Source organism: Polyodon spathula, chromosome 3, assembly GCF_017654505.1.
Source record: "Polyodon spathula isolate WHYD16114869_AA chromosome 3, ASM1765450v1, whole genome shotgun sequence".
Taxonomy (NCBI): Eukaryota; Metazoa; Chordata; class Actinopteri; order Acipenseriformes; family Polyodontidae; genus Polyodon; species Polyodon spathula.
The window spans coordinates 15,519,640-15,538,793 of record NC_054536.1 but is presented as its reverse complement, the minus strand read 5'-3'; the positions used below and the strand labels follow the sequence as shown (position 1 = coordinate 15,538,793).

Sequence of the window (19,154 nt, the reverse complement as noted above, 5' to 3'; positions counted from 1 at the left end):
ACTGTATAAAGCATGCTAGCTACCAATTGCTGTGCCACTGGAGCCAGACTTTATGTTGTTGACATCAGCAAATACTTCATTCCTAAAACTACAGTTTATAACTTGCAGAGTTTGCAGTTATATAAAATGGCCTAAAACATGGCAAAATAGAGTTAAATACATTTTTTTTTTTTTTTTTTTTTTTTTATAAACAATTACTTATACATATAATTGACCGTATCTGTAATTCTGTTCTTTCTATGCCTCAATCCACCTCAGAAACCTGCCTTCAAAACGGCTGGACATATTATTCAACTGGCCCATAGTGGGTTTAGTTAGCACAATCTGGTTTGGGCAGGGTATCTACACTGTAGAATTTTTTGTTTTGGTTTCTTCAAATCATCTGTAAATTGTATTTAAATTATTATTTTAATATTATAATATGGGCCAATATTGTCACAAGGCACCCATTAACCAAAAGCTTCATTATAAGCTTCTTGCCACTGGCTCCCGATCACCGCTCGCATCCAGTTCTTGTACTCGTCTACCGATGCCTTGACCAGAATGCACACATCAACCTCCAGACCTACCCAAGGCCTCTCTGCTTCGCCTGCACTAGAAGACTGGCTCTACCTCCTCTACGCTCCCCTGCCTCCAGAGCCTGCTCCTTCTCCACCCTCGCCCCGCAGTGGTGGAATTACCTTTCTACGGATGTCAGGACTGCCCAGTCCCTGACCACCTTCCAGCACCTCCTCAAGACACACCTCTTCAGATAACACCTGTGAAACTCAACTCTTCCCTTCTGGACAATATAGCACTCTGCCTTTAAAGAACTTTAACTTGCTCATATCTGCTCCCTATTTTACTGTATTTAATCCTGCACTGAACCTAATCTGTAGTATTTTGTATTTCATTTGCACTCGTATCTAACCCTGATCTGCTCTTGAACTGCCTCCATATCAAATCGCACTGTGTTTTGTATTTGCTCTTATTAGGACTGAAGTCATTGTACTTTGTGTCTTGCTCTTAATTGTGCTGTAATTCTTGATATGTATTGTATACAAGTTGCCCTGGGTAAGGGGGGTGTCTGCTAATAAATAAATAAAAAAATAAATACATAAATAAATAAATAAATAAATAATAGTACTAATTTTATCAAAAACAGTGCTTACCTGGAGTTGGTATTAGATTAAAAGTAGTTCCCTCAGAGCTCCCGGAAGACCCTTCAGAAAGGACGCCATCACCTGCTCACCGAAAGTAAATCATTATTATAGGACAGTATGGGGAGAAAATTGAACAGAATACTAAACAGTACCCTAAACTTAGTTGTAAAAAACATCAAGCTGTTCAAACTGTTGTTCCATTATTAGCAAGTAAACGTTAAATATTTTGCTGTCTATTTTAAATTTGTAAAGGAACATTTTTACTTCTAATTTTGACTACAAATGCCTTCACATATATTATATTTATGAAATACTAAAATGCACATTTTACTTTTTAAGAAGATTTTAGAAAATTTCGGTATTGGACTAATTTCACGATTTGTGTGCAGTCCGTGAAATCGTGATTTACACAGAGCCTGAATGACACAGTACATCATATTCTCAGACGAGTAACACCTCTCCAATAGAATGTAACAACAGCTTGTTTACCTCGAAGCCCGCCGACAACACCGGACTGCACTAGCGGCCCTTCCGTGGCACCCTTTTTACTGCTGGGACTCCTGCTTTTCAAACTCCCAGCATCTTTAGGCACAGGTATGTCTGGGCCAGCAGAAGAGACCAAGGAAACAATTGTGCTGCTGTCTTCAATTAATTACAGTAAATGTTTTTTTTTTTTTTTTTTTTTATCAACAATCCAGTTAGAAATTCTTTCAGGAAATTTCCAATACCAATACATTGATACATACTAAAGTCTATTACATAAGAATTCTGGAACCTTCAAATACTGAATAACAACAATAAAATATACAGATAATCCATTATACAACTGAAATTTTCCAATATCAATAAGCACAGTATCATGAAAAAGTAAATCGAAACTCTCCATAACTTGTGCTTTATTAAAACTAGTTTTTCTAAAGGTAAATGTAAAAATAAATGTTTGACATACAGGACGGACAGGCACCTTTATAAAAACTCTATTCTTACCAAGCTTCATCACAACTGGATAAGTGATTCGCTTGCCATTATGTCAGAACGCAAAGGTATTTTATTCCTGCTGCTGGGAATAGAAGGCGTTTACGAGGCATGCCCAAACTGGCATTTAATCTTACCTGATGTGATGGTTTTAGATGCTGATCTCCTTCGTCGCGTTCTCCCTCCCGACGCAGGTCCCTCCACAGGAAAAAGAAAGGGGGGAAAGGGAGGGTCTTCTTTACTAGCAGGGGGAGGCTGCTCAACAGTGGTAGTGCCTGTGATTGATTGGTGTACTGAAGTATTTGTGGAGTTGTTTGAAAATAGTGCAGTATTATTAGGGGTAAGAGCAGCAGGGTTTATAGTGGCATTTTTAGAGTTGGTGGCAGTAGTAGTAAGTGTACCTGAATCATTAGCAGGGTTAGGAGACATGGAAGCTGGAGGAGCTATAGTGACAGAAAAAGCATTGGAAGAAGTAGCAGGATAAGTGGAAGGAGGCACAGTGATTGGGAGTGCTTGGGTAGCTTGATCACTTCCTCCATATGAAGGGTCAACGAATAAACTTGAAGAGCCACCGACATTGAGCGATTTGCAAAATGGTACTGAAAAAAATGTAATACAAAAATTAAAATCAGCATAACACAAGAGATATATCACACTACAGAGAAGATTATACAGCTGGATTGGTCATGGATCATATTGCCCCCATAATGCCATTCATTAACACATTCTAATTACATTGCATACAATAGATATCACTTGAGTTACTCAAAAGATAATGTATTATGTTTAATAAAAGGTTTAAAACTTAAAATTGTACACCCTTTAGAAGCTGTTGCAAGAGAAACAGCATTAAGAGTTATTAAAAAATTAAAATCCACCACAATATTTGCCTTACCTTCAGTGCTGTCTTCATTAGAGGCATTCACTAAATACAAGTTCCAGACAAAAGAAAGGTCTGAGATGTTTTCACATGTCTCGCATTTAGCTTCAACTGAAAATGGTTCATTCCAATTAACAGTGTTTCCTATGCACTGATAGCAAAACACATTTATTGTCCTGAAACAAGCAAAATTAAGCTTTTAACATTTCCTTTTAGTTTTCTGGATTCAGCTTGAAACAATTGCTTCAGATTCCTAAAGGCTGATTTACTGAAGTAAGGTTTGGAAGCTTATCAGGTTTTTATTACAGGTGAAGCATCGTGCACAGCTATAATTTCCAACCTCACTTCAGAAAAGCAGAGCATTTTGCTACAATAGTCAGTAGGCATGGCAAATAATCTAAGCAGAAACAAAAATGCAGAATTATACAGAACAAGCACACTAGGACATTAAACAGTATTCCGAAAACGTAGATGATAAAGGCTACCTAATTTACTAACTATTGTAGCGGAGTTTTGAGAAACAGTCAAATAACACACCCTGCTAAAACCAGGACCCTAAACGGAGTCTAGCTTGTGAGCTTTGGATTCACTAAGTTTACCTACTTTAGTAAACTCTCTTGGATGGTCACAAACACTTCTGCTGTAGAAAAGCGATCCCCGCTCTGGACTGTTAGAGTAAAGCGAAACTGGTCAAATCTGCTTTTAAGTATGAAGGCTGGAATCGTGAATGTGGAGGCGGTGGTGGAAACATTGTAGTCAAAGCAGGAGGAGTCGATTCCACTGACAGGAACACAATTCCAAGCAAAGCTGTGATCGAAATAAAAGCAGAACGGTGTAAAACACTGCAAAGCACACTAAGAACATAGTATAGTATCAGTATAAACATGAGACACTGCTAACTTTATACCTCACGGGAAATACAGCGATTGCTGAATATTGTACATGGCAAACTTTAATAAGAACATAAGAAAGTTTACAAACGAGAGGAGGCCATTCGGCCCATCTTGCTCGTTTGGTTGTTAGTAGGGTAAGGCTTCTCAGGAGTACCTTAAGATACTTTCTGGATAGTCCGGGTCAAATGATCCTTCTCCATTCAGTGTTATTAAGGAATTGTTCCTGCTGCTGATGAATATATTGTTACCACCATCAATCACACAGATTGGTGGTGTAGGAATCACCTCAATGGGCACAGTGTAGTTACTGTACACCACATTCCCTTTAATTTGGACCTGTGTTGCAGAAAACACAAACATACACCAGCGTTCCTCATTTAATTGTCTTCATTGTCAATACACTACGTACAACATGGAATGTAAATGGCATATTTTACAGACAACATAACATATTATTAAACATCCACACCTGTAATCTTGTAGTATTAAAAAACTAATGTTTTCAGTGCTTCTGTAAATCTTATGGTGTTTATAGGTAATACTATAATAAATTATTTAATTATAATAGCATTATAAGAAAACCTTTAATAACTTCATGATATAATGTAATATACAATTTTGACTTTAATGACATTTTGTAAGGAGTTAAGAATGGATCTTTCTAACTGTTTAGTTTACATTGTTGCTCACTGTTTTGTTACGGTAGCTTACCCTGGCTATAGCAGTGTATCGCCCATATTCCAGAAAGTTGTTGGGGATGTAAATAATCTGCATGTTGGTGTCAATCAGAGGAAGCTTTACTGGAATATAATTTGAATCAAAGAAGGTCCAGCTGTAGAGTAAACCTTGGGAAATGTTACACTTAATATCAGCTTCAAACGTCACCCTAAGATTCAGATCCTGGTGTCGTCTGACCTGCACAAGGAGGGAACAGAACGTGTAAGGACTTCATTCTGGATGTGCTTTGGGTACACCATCATTTCATCTAAACAAATGTTCCCATTTACAGTAAACTGCACTTGCTAAATACTTTAACATAAACGTGTGCTTCCTTGGCTACAAAAACAACTTCACATCAAAACGCTTGAAGAATATCAAGCTGCTGAAGACCGCGATGCAGGTGACTAAAACTCACCCTGTGTCTCATGAAACAAACTGCTCATTAAATTAACGTCACATTGACACTTCCGTCTGTGTAAAATCTCCACTCAACAGAAAAGTGCTTGTGAAGGATTTGTATTTAAAAATAGAAACACTGCAATTCAGCTTCCAGTAAGTAAGGATGTTTAAATGTCATGATTGCTTTCAATTACTTCCCTCCTCTGGAGTCTGAATGTCAGTAAAAAAAAATTAAAAATCTTCCCAGAGTACCTCCAAAATTCAGCCCCATGCATTTTAACCTGCAATGAGGTAAATGCACTGCTGTAAAATAGCTATACATTTTTCATGCCACATTGATAAACCTGATGCATATAATTTCCATATATCTTCCTGCAATGCAGAAGTTAATGCTTTACCTGCACTTTAAGGGGACCCATGTTTTTGACAGGAGGCGGCTGGCAGGGCTCATACACAACAAAGATCTGCCGAGTAAGTGAAACAGAGCTCACCAGGTTGGACACTGTTACCTTCACAGTGAACTCCCCCATACTGAAACGACAAAAACATCACAGAGTACAAAAGCAGCTCTTTCTGATCAATTCCAGGTATAGTTTTAAAGACATTTACAATAATATGAGAACAGGGAGATTAATGGTAATGTCACTACATTTACCTGTGAAAGACATGGTATTCAGTGCTCCTGCCTATTTTGTAAGTGCCATCCCCAAAGGTCCACTGGTATGTAACATTGGTACCAGAATTAATTCTGCAATCGAAGGCGACACTGGCATTCACCAGAACAGACGCATCAGATAAAAGCCTGTTGGCTTCGACTTTTTTCTGGATAGTGATGGGGTAGATGTCAGACGTAAATGAGCTCAGCCTATTTGATGCATTGACGATCACATTATACCTGCAATACCAAGTCACGTGTGTTTTGATTACATAGCAAGGATATAAGATTCAACAAAACATACTAGTAATACTTTGCATGTTAGACGACATAAAACAATATTCATTAAGATGAATTACTTAGCAGTCTTGTTTGTGTGTGAATGTCTCTTTATTCTGTGATTTTTGGTGTACTGGTGTCACAGGAAAAAAGTTAGCTAGGAAATAAGTTAGAGTTTGCCCTTTGAGCCTTTCTACGCATGCGCAAATCTTAGAACTTAAAGGAAAGGTTAAGCGGTTGAGTTTTTTGCCTGTGAACTTTAATTAAGAAGACTGTTATTGTGATCTTTCCAATGTGTCTAGTTAATTGTTTTACTTTTAAAATTGTTGTTTTAAAAATGTCTTTATTAAAAGTTACCTTATATATGTGGTAAAAATCGAACACACATTGTTGTAATATCAATAACATGTTTTTCATATTATTATTTAATAATGGGTTAACTCTAGGATTCATGGTTTACAAAGTTTACATTTAATCGCCAGCTACTTTATATTATAGGTGTTCTTCATATAGGTACTTGTAATATATTTGCAAGTATTAGCGAAAGAGAAATAAATACAGTACATGCATTATTTTGTATATGTGTGTGGCAATGTTGTCCCGCCACTAAGTGTACTTCTGTGTTGTATGTTGTGTGTAGCGTGTTAATGTTGGTGTATTGTAGTTGGTGCAAGGGATATGATATGGGTTATGAGCATGAGTGTTTAAAATGTATATGTGTATTTAGGCATGAGGATTGCACAGTCACGCCACGTGCATATCAAAGTGGGTAGTTAGTGTGGAAGCACTGGCAGCACTATTAATTCATATGCAGATGTACCGAGACTCCAATTGAATGATTGATTAGCACACACACACACACACACACACACACACACACACACATATACATATAATATATATATATATATATATATATATATATATATATTCTATATATCATAGATATATATACTAATAGATCTATACTATATATAATATATATATATATAGATTTCACCTCATTTAGACTCACATAGAGTTTAACTTTATAATCTACATGTAAAAAGTATAACCTGTGATATGAAGTTTTATCTTTCCTGAAATATAACGACTGGTGAGTGGGGACTTTCATTGTAGAAGTGAGGATCTGAGATTTGCACAGGGTACTACATTAAATTGGACAGCTATCTGAATTATTAGTACAGTATTTGGTTCTGTACGAGTACATCCACCATGTCAACTAGGATTACTGTATTTTAGGATGGTGTGTATAGGAAGCCAATCATTTTGTGCATTTCTCAAATTACATATACACCTTAAAAACACCATCTTCCACTAAAAACGGGTACGTTTTCTATATTAACAGGTTTAGATACCCCACGTAGACTTGATTACAACGTCAAAAACATTATTCTCTATATGAAGAAAAGCGTCTGTACCCACTTTCCCACTCAATTTATTGAAAAGATTCAAAAGTCACAGAGCAATTTATCATGAAAATAACATAACTTTGTTAAAGTGAGCCTACATAAACACCTATTAAACACTGATTTGCTGGACAGTACATGACATGTCCACAAACAACATTTTTGAAAGGAAATACACATTTGGCAACTACTGATTTTAACTATGCATATACATAAATTATACCGACAAAATAATGTTTTTAAAATATTTATTTATGTTAAAAAAAACCTAAAATACAGCGAGCAATTTCTTGAAGATAAAATGTATTTATAATACAAATTAAACGTAAATAGACATTACTATAAATGTCACCTTTTTAAACAAAAAATACTGTCTGCAATACACTTTGATAAATGACAACATATTTAAACAAAAATTACTGTCTGCAATGCAATACCTGCTCTGATTTCTCAAACCAATACACATGGTATCCTTTTTGGATGAATCTCCACAGAGAACCTTGCCTTTAAGTTCTAATATTCGCACATGCGTAGAAAGGCTCAAAACAGCAAACTCAAACTTATTTCCCAGCTAACTTATTGCCTGTGACACCGGTATTATGAACTGGAATTCATAAATGGTATATATGGCTGTGATTTGCTATTTTCTTGTTTAGAATAATTTAAGAAAAACTCATATTATTCCAGAGTAATAGGTTCAGTCGCATATATCTAATAGTTAATACCTGCCAATCTAATACTATTTAATTTCTGCATGAAAAATATTACTTTTTGGGAGGTATGCGAGTTATTTAAAAGCAATACATTTCAATTTCAAGACTAAATATGTCATACCTGTCTGCTGTGTAATATCTTGTGGTTATACTTTTAGACGTTGTCCTTACTGGTGGTTTATCCCCAAAGTACCACACAAATTCCAACAGGCCGGTTTCTGAAGTTACAGCTTCAAATGTAATATCAGTATCTGCTGCATAGATGGGTTTGTCTGTATAAATCTGAACAGCTATAAAAAAAAAGAAGAATCTGTTGATGACAGTGCCATTGTCTGTACAACAGTAGCACTTGCCAACATTAAACAATGTATTTATTTTACCATTACATATTTCTCTGAAAAATGCATTCAATTTAACACCTAAATAATAATAAATCTTAGGTAGCAAGCACTACATATTTCAAGCCTCAGTTTCCCTCCCACTGGCGAAGCATTCACCCTTTTAAAATAAAAAATGCAACTAATAAAAACAGGGTGGCGGACTCCATTCTCATTCCAGTTTAAATCTCTTATCAACATCTGTCTTAACATATTAGCGCTTGTGTGCCATCCCTTTTATATATAGGCAGATATCAGAGCTACATACGCTGCATTCTGTAAAGGACAGACACACTGGTGTTGGTTAAGATACTTCCCACACGGTTTCGAGCATTTACTATCACAGTGTAGACGCCTGCTGTTAAAAACTGGTGATGCACAACCGGACCTGAAAAAAATATACAAGAGCTGTTCTAGTAAATGCAAACAAAAAACACCTTTTCTTTTCAAAATTGCTATTTTAATAGGGTTATGGTGTTTGATTTTTATGGAGGACATTTTATTTCTAAATAAATAAATAAATAAATAAATAAATATACACAAACATAACTTCACTTTTGCTTCCTCTCATCGCACTACATTTTGTGATGGCTGAATGACAATCAGTTATGATATGCTAAACCGCCAAGCAAATCTAGAATACCTTTTAATGACAGCCGTGGCTCCTCGCTACATGAGAAAGCAACAGTGCTGATTTCATATGTTTTCTTGTTGTGGATGTGTGTTTGATTCTTTGAAAGATTGTAACCCCCTTTAAGATCCTAACACCTTTTGTTCAATTCATCTGAAGTTGTATCAAAGCTAGTAAGTGTGGGTTACAGTTTTCAACAAAGGATTCCCCCAAAACCTACCTATTACTACATCTAATCTATGAAAGTTTTCTGAGTGTAATATTGTTTAATTTTCTGTGTTAGGTAATCACCCTTATCATTTTTAGGAAACTAATGATCACACAACGAATGAGTGAGACCAGTGGTGTAGTCTTTTTTTATCTTGCAGGCAAGTCCAATCAATTGCAAAAGCACATGATGGATTAGCCAATTGAGTCAAGGGCAGCGCCCACTCAATTTGATTGACACTGTTGAAATGCAAGAGTGGAATGTAAAGAGCAATGCAGAAATGGAAATGTCAAAGTGGAAAGGCAAAGTGATGCAAAAATAAATATACGGTAATGTGGAAATAATGTAGGAATACATTAATAAACAAACAGATAAATAAATAGGCCCTTATTTATTTATTTATTTATTTAAATGTATTTCAACATTTCAATTTATATTTATTTATTACATTTTGGCACAAAATATTCTCCAGATATCATCCTTAAATACACACCTTGATTAACATAAGTAGTCTGATCTCCCATGTTCCAGGTGTACGTCACATGTGTTCCCCTTGTTAGACTTGCATTAAAAAAAATAACTTCATTTTTATGAATCACGCTGGAATTCACTGTTACAATCAATCCTTCCGGCAGCATTTCTACATAGTATGGGCCAAGCACATCAGTAGCATTGTAGAACTCATTATATGCAGTGACAGTGATTATGTATGTACCCTCTGAAAAGAAAAAAGAGCCTGATGTAAATGTAATTGTGTCATAAATTTTACAACATACTAAGATCCACTGGAGGATTGGGATCTTGAATGGATGTTGTCCATTAAGCGGAGGCATGTTCTGCTTACTTGCACCAGAAATGTGTTTTACAGCACGTCTGGTTTTATCCTAGCTCTCTTCTAAGAGAATGGCTCCTCTTCACACCTCTATGGAGTGCTATGGAAGTTTTTACTTACCTCTTGTAAATTGATGTAAGCACGAAGCAGCTACTCCAAAAAAAAATCCTGGGCTTCCCTGGACATAAGATACAGGCGACCCATCACCAAAATCATACAGAAAACTGACGTCTTCAGAGAAAGTGTGAACACTGAAGCCTAAGACCTGAGTGGCATATGTCCCATCTGGCTGGGGATACATTTTTGTGTAGCTCATGTCAAATGGAAACGTAGCATGGATGTTATTGATTGGACTGCGAACTTTAACTGGACTTGGAAGTCCCTTAATGAAAGGGGTGCTGTACAGAGGACTGGAAATCCTCACAGACACGAGGTAGACTCCAGGGATCTCAGGCTGGAAGCTCATAGAACTAACATGGGTATTGCTGCAATTAGAAACAAAAGCCATTATTTGTGCTGTAATGGTATTTTTCATTACTGACATTGGTATTGTAGGCATTTTCCTCACCATGAGATATGATGTAGAGTTATACCATGGAAAATAAGCTTGGTTTAAAAAAAAAACGTATTAATGTTAAATCATTTTAAGATGATGCACAAAAACATTACAAAAAATGGGCCATCAGCCACAATTACTGGAATTTACCTAGTCAAGTTTATTTGCTAAACGATTATATTAATATTTTGTTGTTAGAATACTAAGCCTTGCTGTAAACAGAGTCAATGTTTTATTGTCTTACAGATTCATTTAATTATTAATTTATTTGATCAGGTTACATCGATTATAAACCCAACTTAATAACCAGGGCGAGAAGGTTACTGCTTACTACTTCTCTGACAGGTGGACATCAGTGCTTTAGAAAAAAAGAAAACATATTTTTGATTCTTTAAATCAATCTTACCAATCAGTTGGATTGTAACTTCCAGGGTAAGGAAAGGAAACAAGCCATTCAAATGTAATCTCGCTGCCAGACTGCACAGAGACTGTGGCGTTAATGAAGTCTCTAATTCTGATCACACTTGGAGTCATCAGGACTAGCTGGATACCAGCAATAGGCTCTTCCACCACAACGTCTGCTGTCTGTGTGGCAGAGCTGACAGAATTAGCCACACTGGCAGACAGGTTATAAACTCCAATGGCAGAGTACACATGTTGGAATTGGAATGTTGAAGAACACAGAGGTACTGAGGAGCAGTGGAGCTCCGGTGGCTGTTCAAGAGAGGATGAAAGTAGATTCTCCCCATCACCCAAATCCAAGTAAATAGAGTAGTCCTGGGCTGGAGTCACTGTTACAGCCACATTGCTTGGCTGCCCAAGAGCAGCCCGGGCTACAGTTAAGGCAACTTGAAGAATTGGATATTGGACCGTTGTGGTAAAGTTGGCAGAAAGCTGACTGACTTCGTTCTCCACTGAAACACTGATGCTTAGTTGTGCTGGTGCACTCACCTCCATGGAGAACTGTAAGAGTTATAAAAAACAGCATTGAAATACAAATGAAATATCTTCCTAAAGATTGTAGTTATTAATAGCATTTTTCCCTTACATATTTCTAGACAGAGTACAATGTTTATAAAAGATTCTTACTAAATTAAAGTGTTATGAAAAGGATTATGATTTCTACATATAAATGAAAGTTATATAAAAAAGGGAACAATGGCCATTAAAGGTTTTTTTTTTTCCCCAGTGAAATATGTACCCTTTGTTATAATGAACATGTACCTTTTCAGTTCCTATCCGGGTGCCATTCACTGTTCCATTTGAAAATGTCCAGCGGAAGATGTAGCTTGTACCATTAGAGACTTTGGCTGTCCAGGTCACGACAGAAGGAACAAGCTGACTAATATAAAAAGAAGAAATACATCACCTCGCACCCATCATTCGGACAGCCCTCATAAAGTGGTGGAATGAACTACCCACGGATATCAGGACTGCTCAGTCCCTAACCGCCTTTCGGCACCTCCTCAAGACTCACCTGTTCAGACAGCATCTGCAAACACAACTCTTGCTCTTAGTTGAATTTGATCTTTTGCTACTGATGTTACTGTACTTTGCAACTGCTCTTATCTGTAATGTGATATTTTGTAACAATTGTAAGTCACTCTGGATAAGGATTAGCATTTGCTAATAAATAAATAAATAAATAATAAAAGCTTGCTTTTAGCTCGGTACAAACTGTACTCAGTCTGCACCACCGGCCAGTATTTGTCTGTTTGTGTATCTGGATTTTAGACACCCGCCTTCATGCTTGTAACTGTATTCATATTGAGCTATAGGAACGGACACCAGTGACATTTGTCCAGGGCCTAACCCAAGAGAGGGACTGTGAAAGGTTAGCGTTGTGGCCAAGGTTAAAGCTGCAGTTTAAGTGCCGAAGTGCATACTTATTAAGAGAACATTTACAAAAACAAACAAACAAACAAACAAACAAACAAGGCACAGGGGCCAAAATAAACAGTTGAAACAAAAACACCATTGTTTCAGCTGGGCCTTGGCCTTCGCTGACAAACTCCTCTCAACTCCTGCCACCAAACAAAGGACTTCTTCCATTTTTATACCATGTGGCTTTGTCTTAATTGACAATTCAATATGCAATTAAGACCTAGCCACATTCCACACATGTATTCAGCAGGGATAGAATTAACCCCATCCCTGCCGAACAAATAAAACCCCACAACCCACCCTATTTACATTATCAGGGCTTCCACCATGCCACAGGGTCTATAAAAGATTAAACTTAAACTGGAAAATGTATAATAAATAACTGTTATTTGTATTATATGTTAAATTAGCAATGTAAAACATACTGTATACTAGCTAAAAGCATGCTGGTTACAGTGCATTTGATAACACTATGTAGACTTACCTGACAGCCAGACTGAGTTTGTCTGGTCCTGTTAAAAAAAGACCTTTCACCGGGTCTTGAACTGCAATCAATGAAGACACAGAGACTCCACTCCGCAAGGTCACTTTCACCACATAGATTCCAGCAAACACATAGATGTGGTTGACACTGAAATAGAAAAATCCCAGGGGTATATTCAAAAGGGGATTGTGATATCAAATCAAAGAGTTTATAAACATGAAGTGGATATGTGCAAAAGACCTCCATCATTGATATTTCCAGTGATTCAAACAATGTGGTAGTGAAGCAGTTAATTTCTACTTAGCCACCATGTGAAATGGAACTTTATCGAGATCACAATAGAATACAGTTGGCACTTCACAAAGAAAATCAAGGAAAACACCTGTGAACCAATGGCTGGTTTCCCAGACCCTGACCAGCACCTAACTAAAATTAGTCCTAAAAAGGTCCTGTAAAAGCAGTCGTATGATATCTAAAAGACTTGGGAAGCACAAGCCTTATTTTTGCAAGCACCTTAGGTAAATGTTGGGTTGTTAATATAATAGATGAGCCTTCTTTTCAGAAAATACAGTACGGCAGTCTTGGACCCTGTAGTAAGACCATTGCTGGTGCAACTGGCCCTCAGTTTGTTCTGACACATGAGATTGCCAGTTGTAATACACCCAGGATTTTTACAGATTATACTGAGCATGAAATGATAGCCGTTATGGACTGGCCAGCAAGCAGCCCACACATTAATCCCATAGAACACAGACAGGATTGGATCCTCCGAAACAACATCTGACGCCCGATTAGATGCATGCCATGTCAATGTAGAGATTGCATCAATACCAGAAGATTAGGCATTAGGCATCTTTATACAAGAGTCTTGTGATACAGCGTGTTACTGATGTTATACACATAAAATTAATAAATGATAATTTCAGTTTGTAAACAGTGTGAAATGCTAAACTTTAAAATTCAAGTTTAAAATGTTGCTCCATTCATTTTTTGGAGGAGCCTGTAAATGTGCAAAGAACTTACCTGTTGTTCAAAGTCGTAGAATATAAAACAGAAGTTATATTTCCATCCCCAAAATTTACTAATAAGTGGTTTCCATCTGAATAAAAACCCTACAATAAAATGAGATTATAATTTAGAATAAAATGAAATCAAGTATATTTCTAAAACAGTCAGACATGTTGTTCTAGAAAGTTCATTATATTTAAGTTCAAGTTTTTAAATAAAGATAACTAGCAAAAAAGAAATGGCTTGATGATGCAGGTGTGAACCAAATGAAGCATAGTGACAAATTATGCAATTTACAGTTTACCAAGCTACCCATGGTTAGACAATTCACATATTCATGTCGACTGCAGTTTTGAAACTTCGAAGACAGATTATAAAATTATTTATAAACTTAATTTCCTTCACCTGTAGTGAGAAAATAGCTTTTCTTTCAGTTGCAACAGTAGAAGGGTGGGTGAATCTGGGCCCAGCTCCAGTTGCTGAAATATTCAGCAGCAGTTCAGCGGAAGCATTTGATGCAAAATTTGTGACTGTAACACCGATGAGCCGAGAACCTGTGTAGTTGCAGGAGTATGAAATAACAGGGCTACCAGATGTAACTGCCTGGTTCTGGGGCAGGGTCCAATAATAAATATAACTTCCACTTGTCCACAGATGTCCTGAAACAATAAAATAAGAGATGTGAGAGTTACTGACAAACAGCTACATGCCAACCATATTCAAGTTTTGGTTATTATAGATGCTAGAAGGTGTTTTGGCTTGTAAAGAAATATCAGTTACAGATGCTCTACTTACCATTAACCCTAGCAATCAGGATGATGCTCTCTCCTAGCACTGGCTGCTGTGGTGTTTCTATTGTGACCACATGTATTTCTTTGACCACAAGGGTTATTGTAGTACTGTTGAAAGAGGACACACGATTGGAGGCTCTAACCACAACTTGCAAAGGTCCCATCTGATTGAAAATAAAATCCATGCTCACTGGGTTCCCATTCACATAGCTACTGTCGTTGAAAATAAGGGTGCCATTGGTAAAAACCTCGAGAGTCACGTTAGTCCCAGAGAGCACAGCGAAAGACATTGTTGTATCATGATTCACGGTCACCATACGTGGTACGTCAACTACAAAGTCCCCGACTAGATCTTGAACCGTGAATTCCAGGCCATCACTAAGGACAGTACTTACATTATTTTCTGCTTTCACAGCAACCAAATAAACACCTGGATGACTGTACACATAAGAGGCACTTTGTGACCCATCAATAGTAATGCTTGAGTTTATGTTAAAGCTCCATGTGTAAGTGACGTTTGTTCCAGTGATCACACTAGCACTGACAGTGACCAGGGTACCACTAGGTATGCACTCAGGATCTACCCTACTAATAGACAACCCTGAGATAACATCCTGGACCACCAGTTCAGTCTTAAACGAGGCGTCACTGATAGGGTTGGACGCTACAACGTGCAGTATATAAAACCCTGTGTCTTGAAAAGCATGTGTCAGAGACCACTCTGCAGTGGTTTTATTGACAACAGTATAGTTGTCCTTTCTGATGTTCCAATTGACAGAAGACCCAGTCCTATCCACGTAGCTACTGATCAACAATGTAGTATTGACTCCGGTAGGGATAACTTGCTTCCCAAACACTGACGGAAAGACATTCTTTATGGGCTCGTAAACCCATAATTCTTTGGGTAATGTTGCATTTACTACCCCATTGTCAAAATATACAGCGACAGAGATGTTAAAGCTGCCAACAGTGCTGTACTGATGGAAGACCTGGGTATGAAGAAAGCAGCACTGCTGACCATAGCTCTCTGCCAGCTGCAGGTGGTTCAAGGTCTGGAAGGCAGGGGAGTCGTCACTGAGCTGGTGGATGTGGGAGATGCCAGCCTCAAAGGTGGCGTTGAGGATCAGAAGCTGGCGTACTGTGGTGAAGAGCTCCATTTCCAGAGTGACATTTTGCCCCAGTGCGACTGCATACCCACTGTGGGTGTCAAACGTCAAGTTAGAGAGGACCCTTGGCACAACTGCCTGCATGAGAAACAGATGCATTGTTTACAACACTGGACAGACACAAATCTACTCATTTATACAGTTACAGAGTTATTTCTAATCTCCTAATCATTACCCAATTTCTGTCAATTGGAAAAACTTAAGCCCTTCAGGTTTTGGCAAAGCTGGAGACTTTAAAAAAAAATTATAATCTGATTGGTTCATATTCACTACAGGTTTGCAGATTCCAAGTATTTTCCTCATTAAAACAGAAAGGAAAAACATAATTTGCAATGTTCACATTATTAAGTACCAATCAATAACAATAAGACCACCTCTTCTGGCACTGTGAATTCATATAAAATGATCAAATAGCTTGTCAGAAACCAATCTATCAAAACCACTCATATTGTATCTTTCAACTATTTGATATTAAATCCACTTTCTAGCAAAACTTCACTTAGACCCAACTCTTCTAAATTAAGCAGTTTCAGTGACTCGTATTCAAAACGTGAATTAAGAGCCAACAACTCAAAATGCGATTATAAGGATGTGAATCTCAATTTGCTTAGCAAACTGAGATTCATGCTGTGATTGGCTCTTGAATCACAGATGGAAGTCCATTGGAATCCTTACTCTGGGCCACATCCACTTCTCAAAAAGACACAAGAACAATACTGACTTTGCACTCTTACCACACTGATGACTTTCTGAATCCAGTTATAGACATTTGAAACATTTACAATCACTTTGTAAAGTCCTTCTTTTGCAAATGTATGGTTCTGCAACATAAATACAATAATATTATACTTTCATATTTTCAGTAAATGCTTTTGAAAACACAAGCTTTGCAAAATAAAATGTGTTTTACCGCAAAACCTTTTTCCATTATACCTTTGTCACATTCTACTTCTACTTCAATGTAACCAAAGTAAGGGAATATGGTAGTAAATACAGTGGCTCACTTACCACAGTGTTGCTTAGGCAGTCAGACTGTTGGTAACAATCACCCCCCGAGTTGTAGATGCTGCTGTCATCAGTAAAATGCCAGTAAAAATCCAAATTGATTCCCATTGCCACAAAGGCCTCAAAGATGCACCTGTCACCCAAGAAAACCTTCTCAAGGGAATCTGTTTCTTCCACTGGGAAGGTAACACAAGACGGAATCTGCTCTGCCGTCTGGTGCACCTTAACCTCCAGGAATGCTGGTGCCGGGATTAGAGCAGTGACGTCAACACTGAATTCCTCCACAGAAATAAGATTGCTGATAGATGCGTCTGGTAATTGAACAGACATTCATTTTTTTTAAAAAGGATTCCCTTTTAGCTGCTGCATACAGGTAAACATGCGCTTTTATCAAGCAAGTAGCCTTAAATCTAGTGCAAGAACTGTCACCTTAATACTAAAAGTTTGCCTTTGAGAAGATGCCTATTTGGATTCAATAAGGTAGTCTTTAAAACTATGCTAGTGGCTGTACTTTGTTTCATATCTCCAGCCAATTGCTTCCAGCAGAATAAACCCTTAAGCCAGGGGGTTCCAATCATGGTTCTGGAGGGCCACTCTACTTCAGGTTTAACAGATACATTGACATAATATACTACTTCATGGTCTGGAAGGTTTAATTGGCTCAATTAAACAATTCAGAACAGAGTTGACCAAGAATGGAAGTTTGCTAACCAACAGTGCTTTATAATTTTTAAGTGACATACTTATGTGATGGATTCCAGGTTCAGCAAAAGCCCAAACTGGGGAAGCAGTGAAGAAGCCATTATCCAGTACAGTAACACTGATAACACTCTGCTCTCCAAGGGTCCAGTTAATCACAAGATGCAGTAGTGAAAAGTTAGCTGGGTTCAAACCTTGTACACCTTAAAAAAGAAACAAGACAATATTTCTGAATTATTCCAGAGAGAGAGAGAGAGAATTTTATACATCAGTTTGAATGGACAAATAAACAAAAGTGCTACCACTGTACCTTTGTAATTTAAAACCAAACATTTGATTTAAGCTACAGGACAAACAATGTATACTTTGAAAACAAATCTGTTATTTTCTTCTTAAATTCAAGCATAATAAAGAAGTGTGGCTTATACAGCACATTTGATATTGAATCTAATAAATGGCAACTGGTAATGTGTTTAGTTCCGAGCCAGACTAAGGTTATCTAGATTGTCTAGCGATAGTTCTACTTTACCATAGTAATGTTCAGGGGAACATGCCCATGCGATATATTTAATTTAAAATGTATTACGTTTGCACAAACATATTGGATCTCCCTGGAATTTAAAACATAATAAATATCCTGTCATTCCTTACCTACAGACCGTTCCAAAGGACTTGCTAAGTAGCCAGACACCTCAATAACGAATGGTTTCCCAATCTGCACTCTGTCAGCCACTAGTGTCACACTGACATTCCGAACATAGGGACCAAGTGTGCTGTACACTGCCAAGCTGTCTAGTTCACTTCCATGAGGTAAGCAGAGGGAATCAAAACATCTAGATAGAGGAAGTTAATAAAGTGTCTCATAATCACATAACATGCTGTCTGAACAAAACATTTCACGTAATAAATTCACCAGCTGCAAGATGAAGCATCTTCAAAAGGGTTCAAGTCTTCAAAGAAAATGAAATTCTGTCTCATCTTGTCTTGTCTTATGGCCTTTTTACACATTTCTGGTATATGTCTGAAATAGATGATCTATTTGAATTTTTTTTTTATATATAAACTGTGGATTTCTCCCAAAGCAATTCCATTGTCCATTACTAACACTGTCTTTGTGAAACACATTTCTGACTAAATAAAAGAAGCAAGCCGCAATATGACATTCAAATGACAAAGCAAGCCAGTTGTGTGTTGAAAAAATGCCCATACAGTATTTGGGAAAGTACAGGTCTTACCTGTTGACACAGTTTTTAGATGGTGAAATATCAGTGTTATTTCCAATGCTAAAGTTGTTTGCGGCTGAGCTGCTGGCATTATGAGCGGTTTCATCAAGTGTAACAGAGCTGTTGCTAATTTGGTTTAAAAAGAAGTTACCCATTTTGTTGGCACAATAACACATTTCTTCTGACAAAGCCATTATGCAGAACCTGCAAAAAAACAAAAAAGAC

At 37.3% G+C, this 19,154-nt stretch overlaps 2 protein-coding genes across 2 annotated transcripts in view; both read right to left on the bottom strand.

Annotated features, from left to right (window-relative positions):
- LOC121307808 (polycystic kidney disease protein 1-like 1) overlaps window positions 1-13,177 on the bottom strand; it is a 46,745-nt gene extending 33,568 nt beyond the window's left edge. The window contains exons 1-16 of the mRNA XM_041240093.1: window positions 13,038-13,177; window positions 11,894-12,011; window positions 11,076-11,632; window positions 10,234-10,598; window positions 9,775-9,999; window positions 8,711-8,830; window positions 8,187-8,355; window positions 5,665-5,904; window positions 5,408-5,540; window positions 4,602-4,805; window positions 4,045-4,226; window positions 3,601-3,804; window positions 3,013-3,173; window positions 2,255-2,716; window positions 1,632-1,742; window positions 1,152-1,223 (exon numbers count right to left, since the gene is read on the bottom strand). Coding sequence (XP_041096027.1) covers window positions 1,152-1,223; window positions 1,632-1,742; window positions 2,255-2,716; window positions 3,013-3,173; window positions 3,601-3,804; window positions 4,045-4,226; window positions 4,602-4,805; window positions 5,408-5,540; window positions 5,665-5,904; window positions 8,187-8,355; window positions 8,711-8,830; window positions 9,775-9,999; window positions 10,234-10,598; window positions 11,076-11,626 — 3,199 coding nt within the window. The 5' untranslated portion in view covers window positions 11,627-11,632; window positions 11,894-12,011; window positions 13,038-13,177. The remainder of the gene's footprint in view (window positions 1-1,151; window positions 1,224-1,631; window positions 1,743-2,254; window positions 2,717-3,012; window positions 3,174-3,600; window positions 3,805-4,044; window positions 4,227-4,601; window positions 4,806-5,407; window positions 5,541-5,664; window positions 5,905-8,186; window positions 8,356-8,710; window positions 8,831-9,774; window positions 10,000-10,233; window positions 10,599-11,075; window positions 11,633-11,893; window positions 12,012-13,037) is intronic.
- An 879-nt stretch (window positions 13,178-14,056) lies between these two features.
- Window positions 14,057-18,831, bottom strand: LOC121307798 (polycystin-1-like). Its single transcript, XM_041240080.1, has 8 exons — window positions 18,812-18,831; window positions 18,358-18,539; window positions 17,751-17,909; window positions 17,011-17,318; window positions 16,737-16,823; window positions 14,841-16,080; window positions 14,451-14,704; window positions 14,057-14,149 (listed from the first exon to the last, which is right to left on the bottom strand). The coding sequence occupies exons 1-8, from the start codon at window positions 18,829-18,831 to the stop codon at window positions 14,057-14,059; spliced, it is 2,343 nt and encodes a 780-aa protein (XP_041096014.1).
- Window positions 18,832-19,154: the final 323 nt, after the last annotated feature.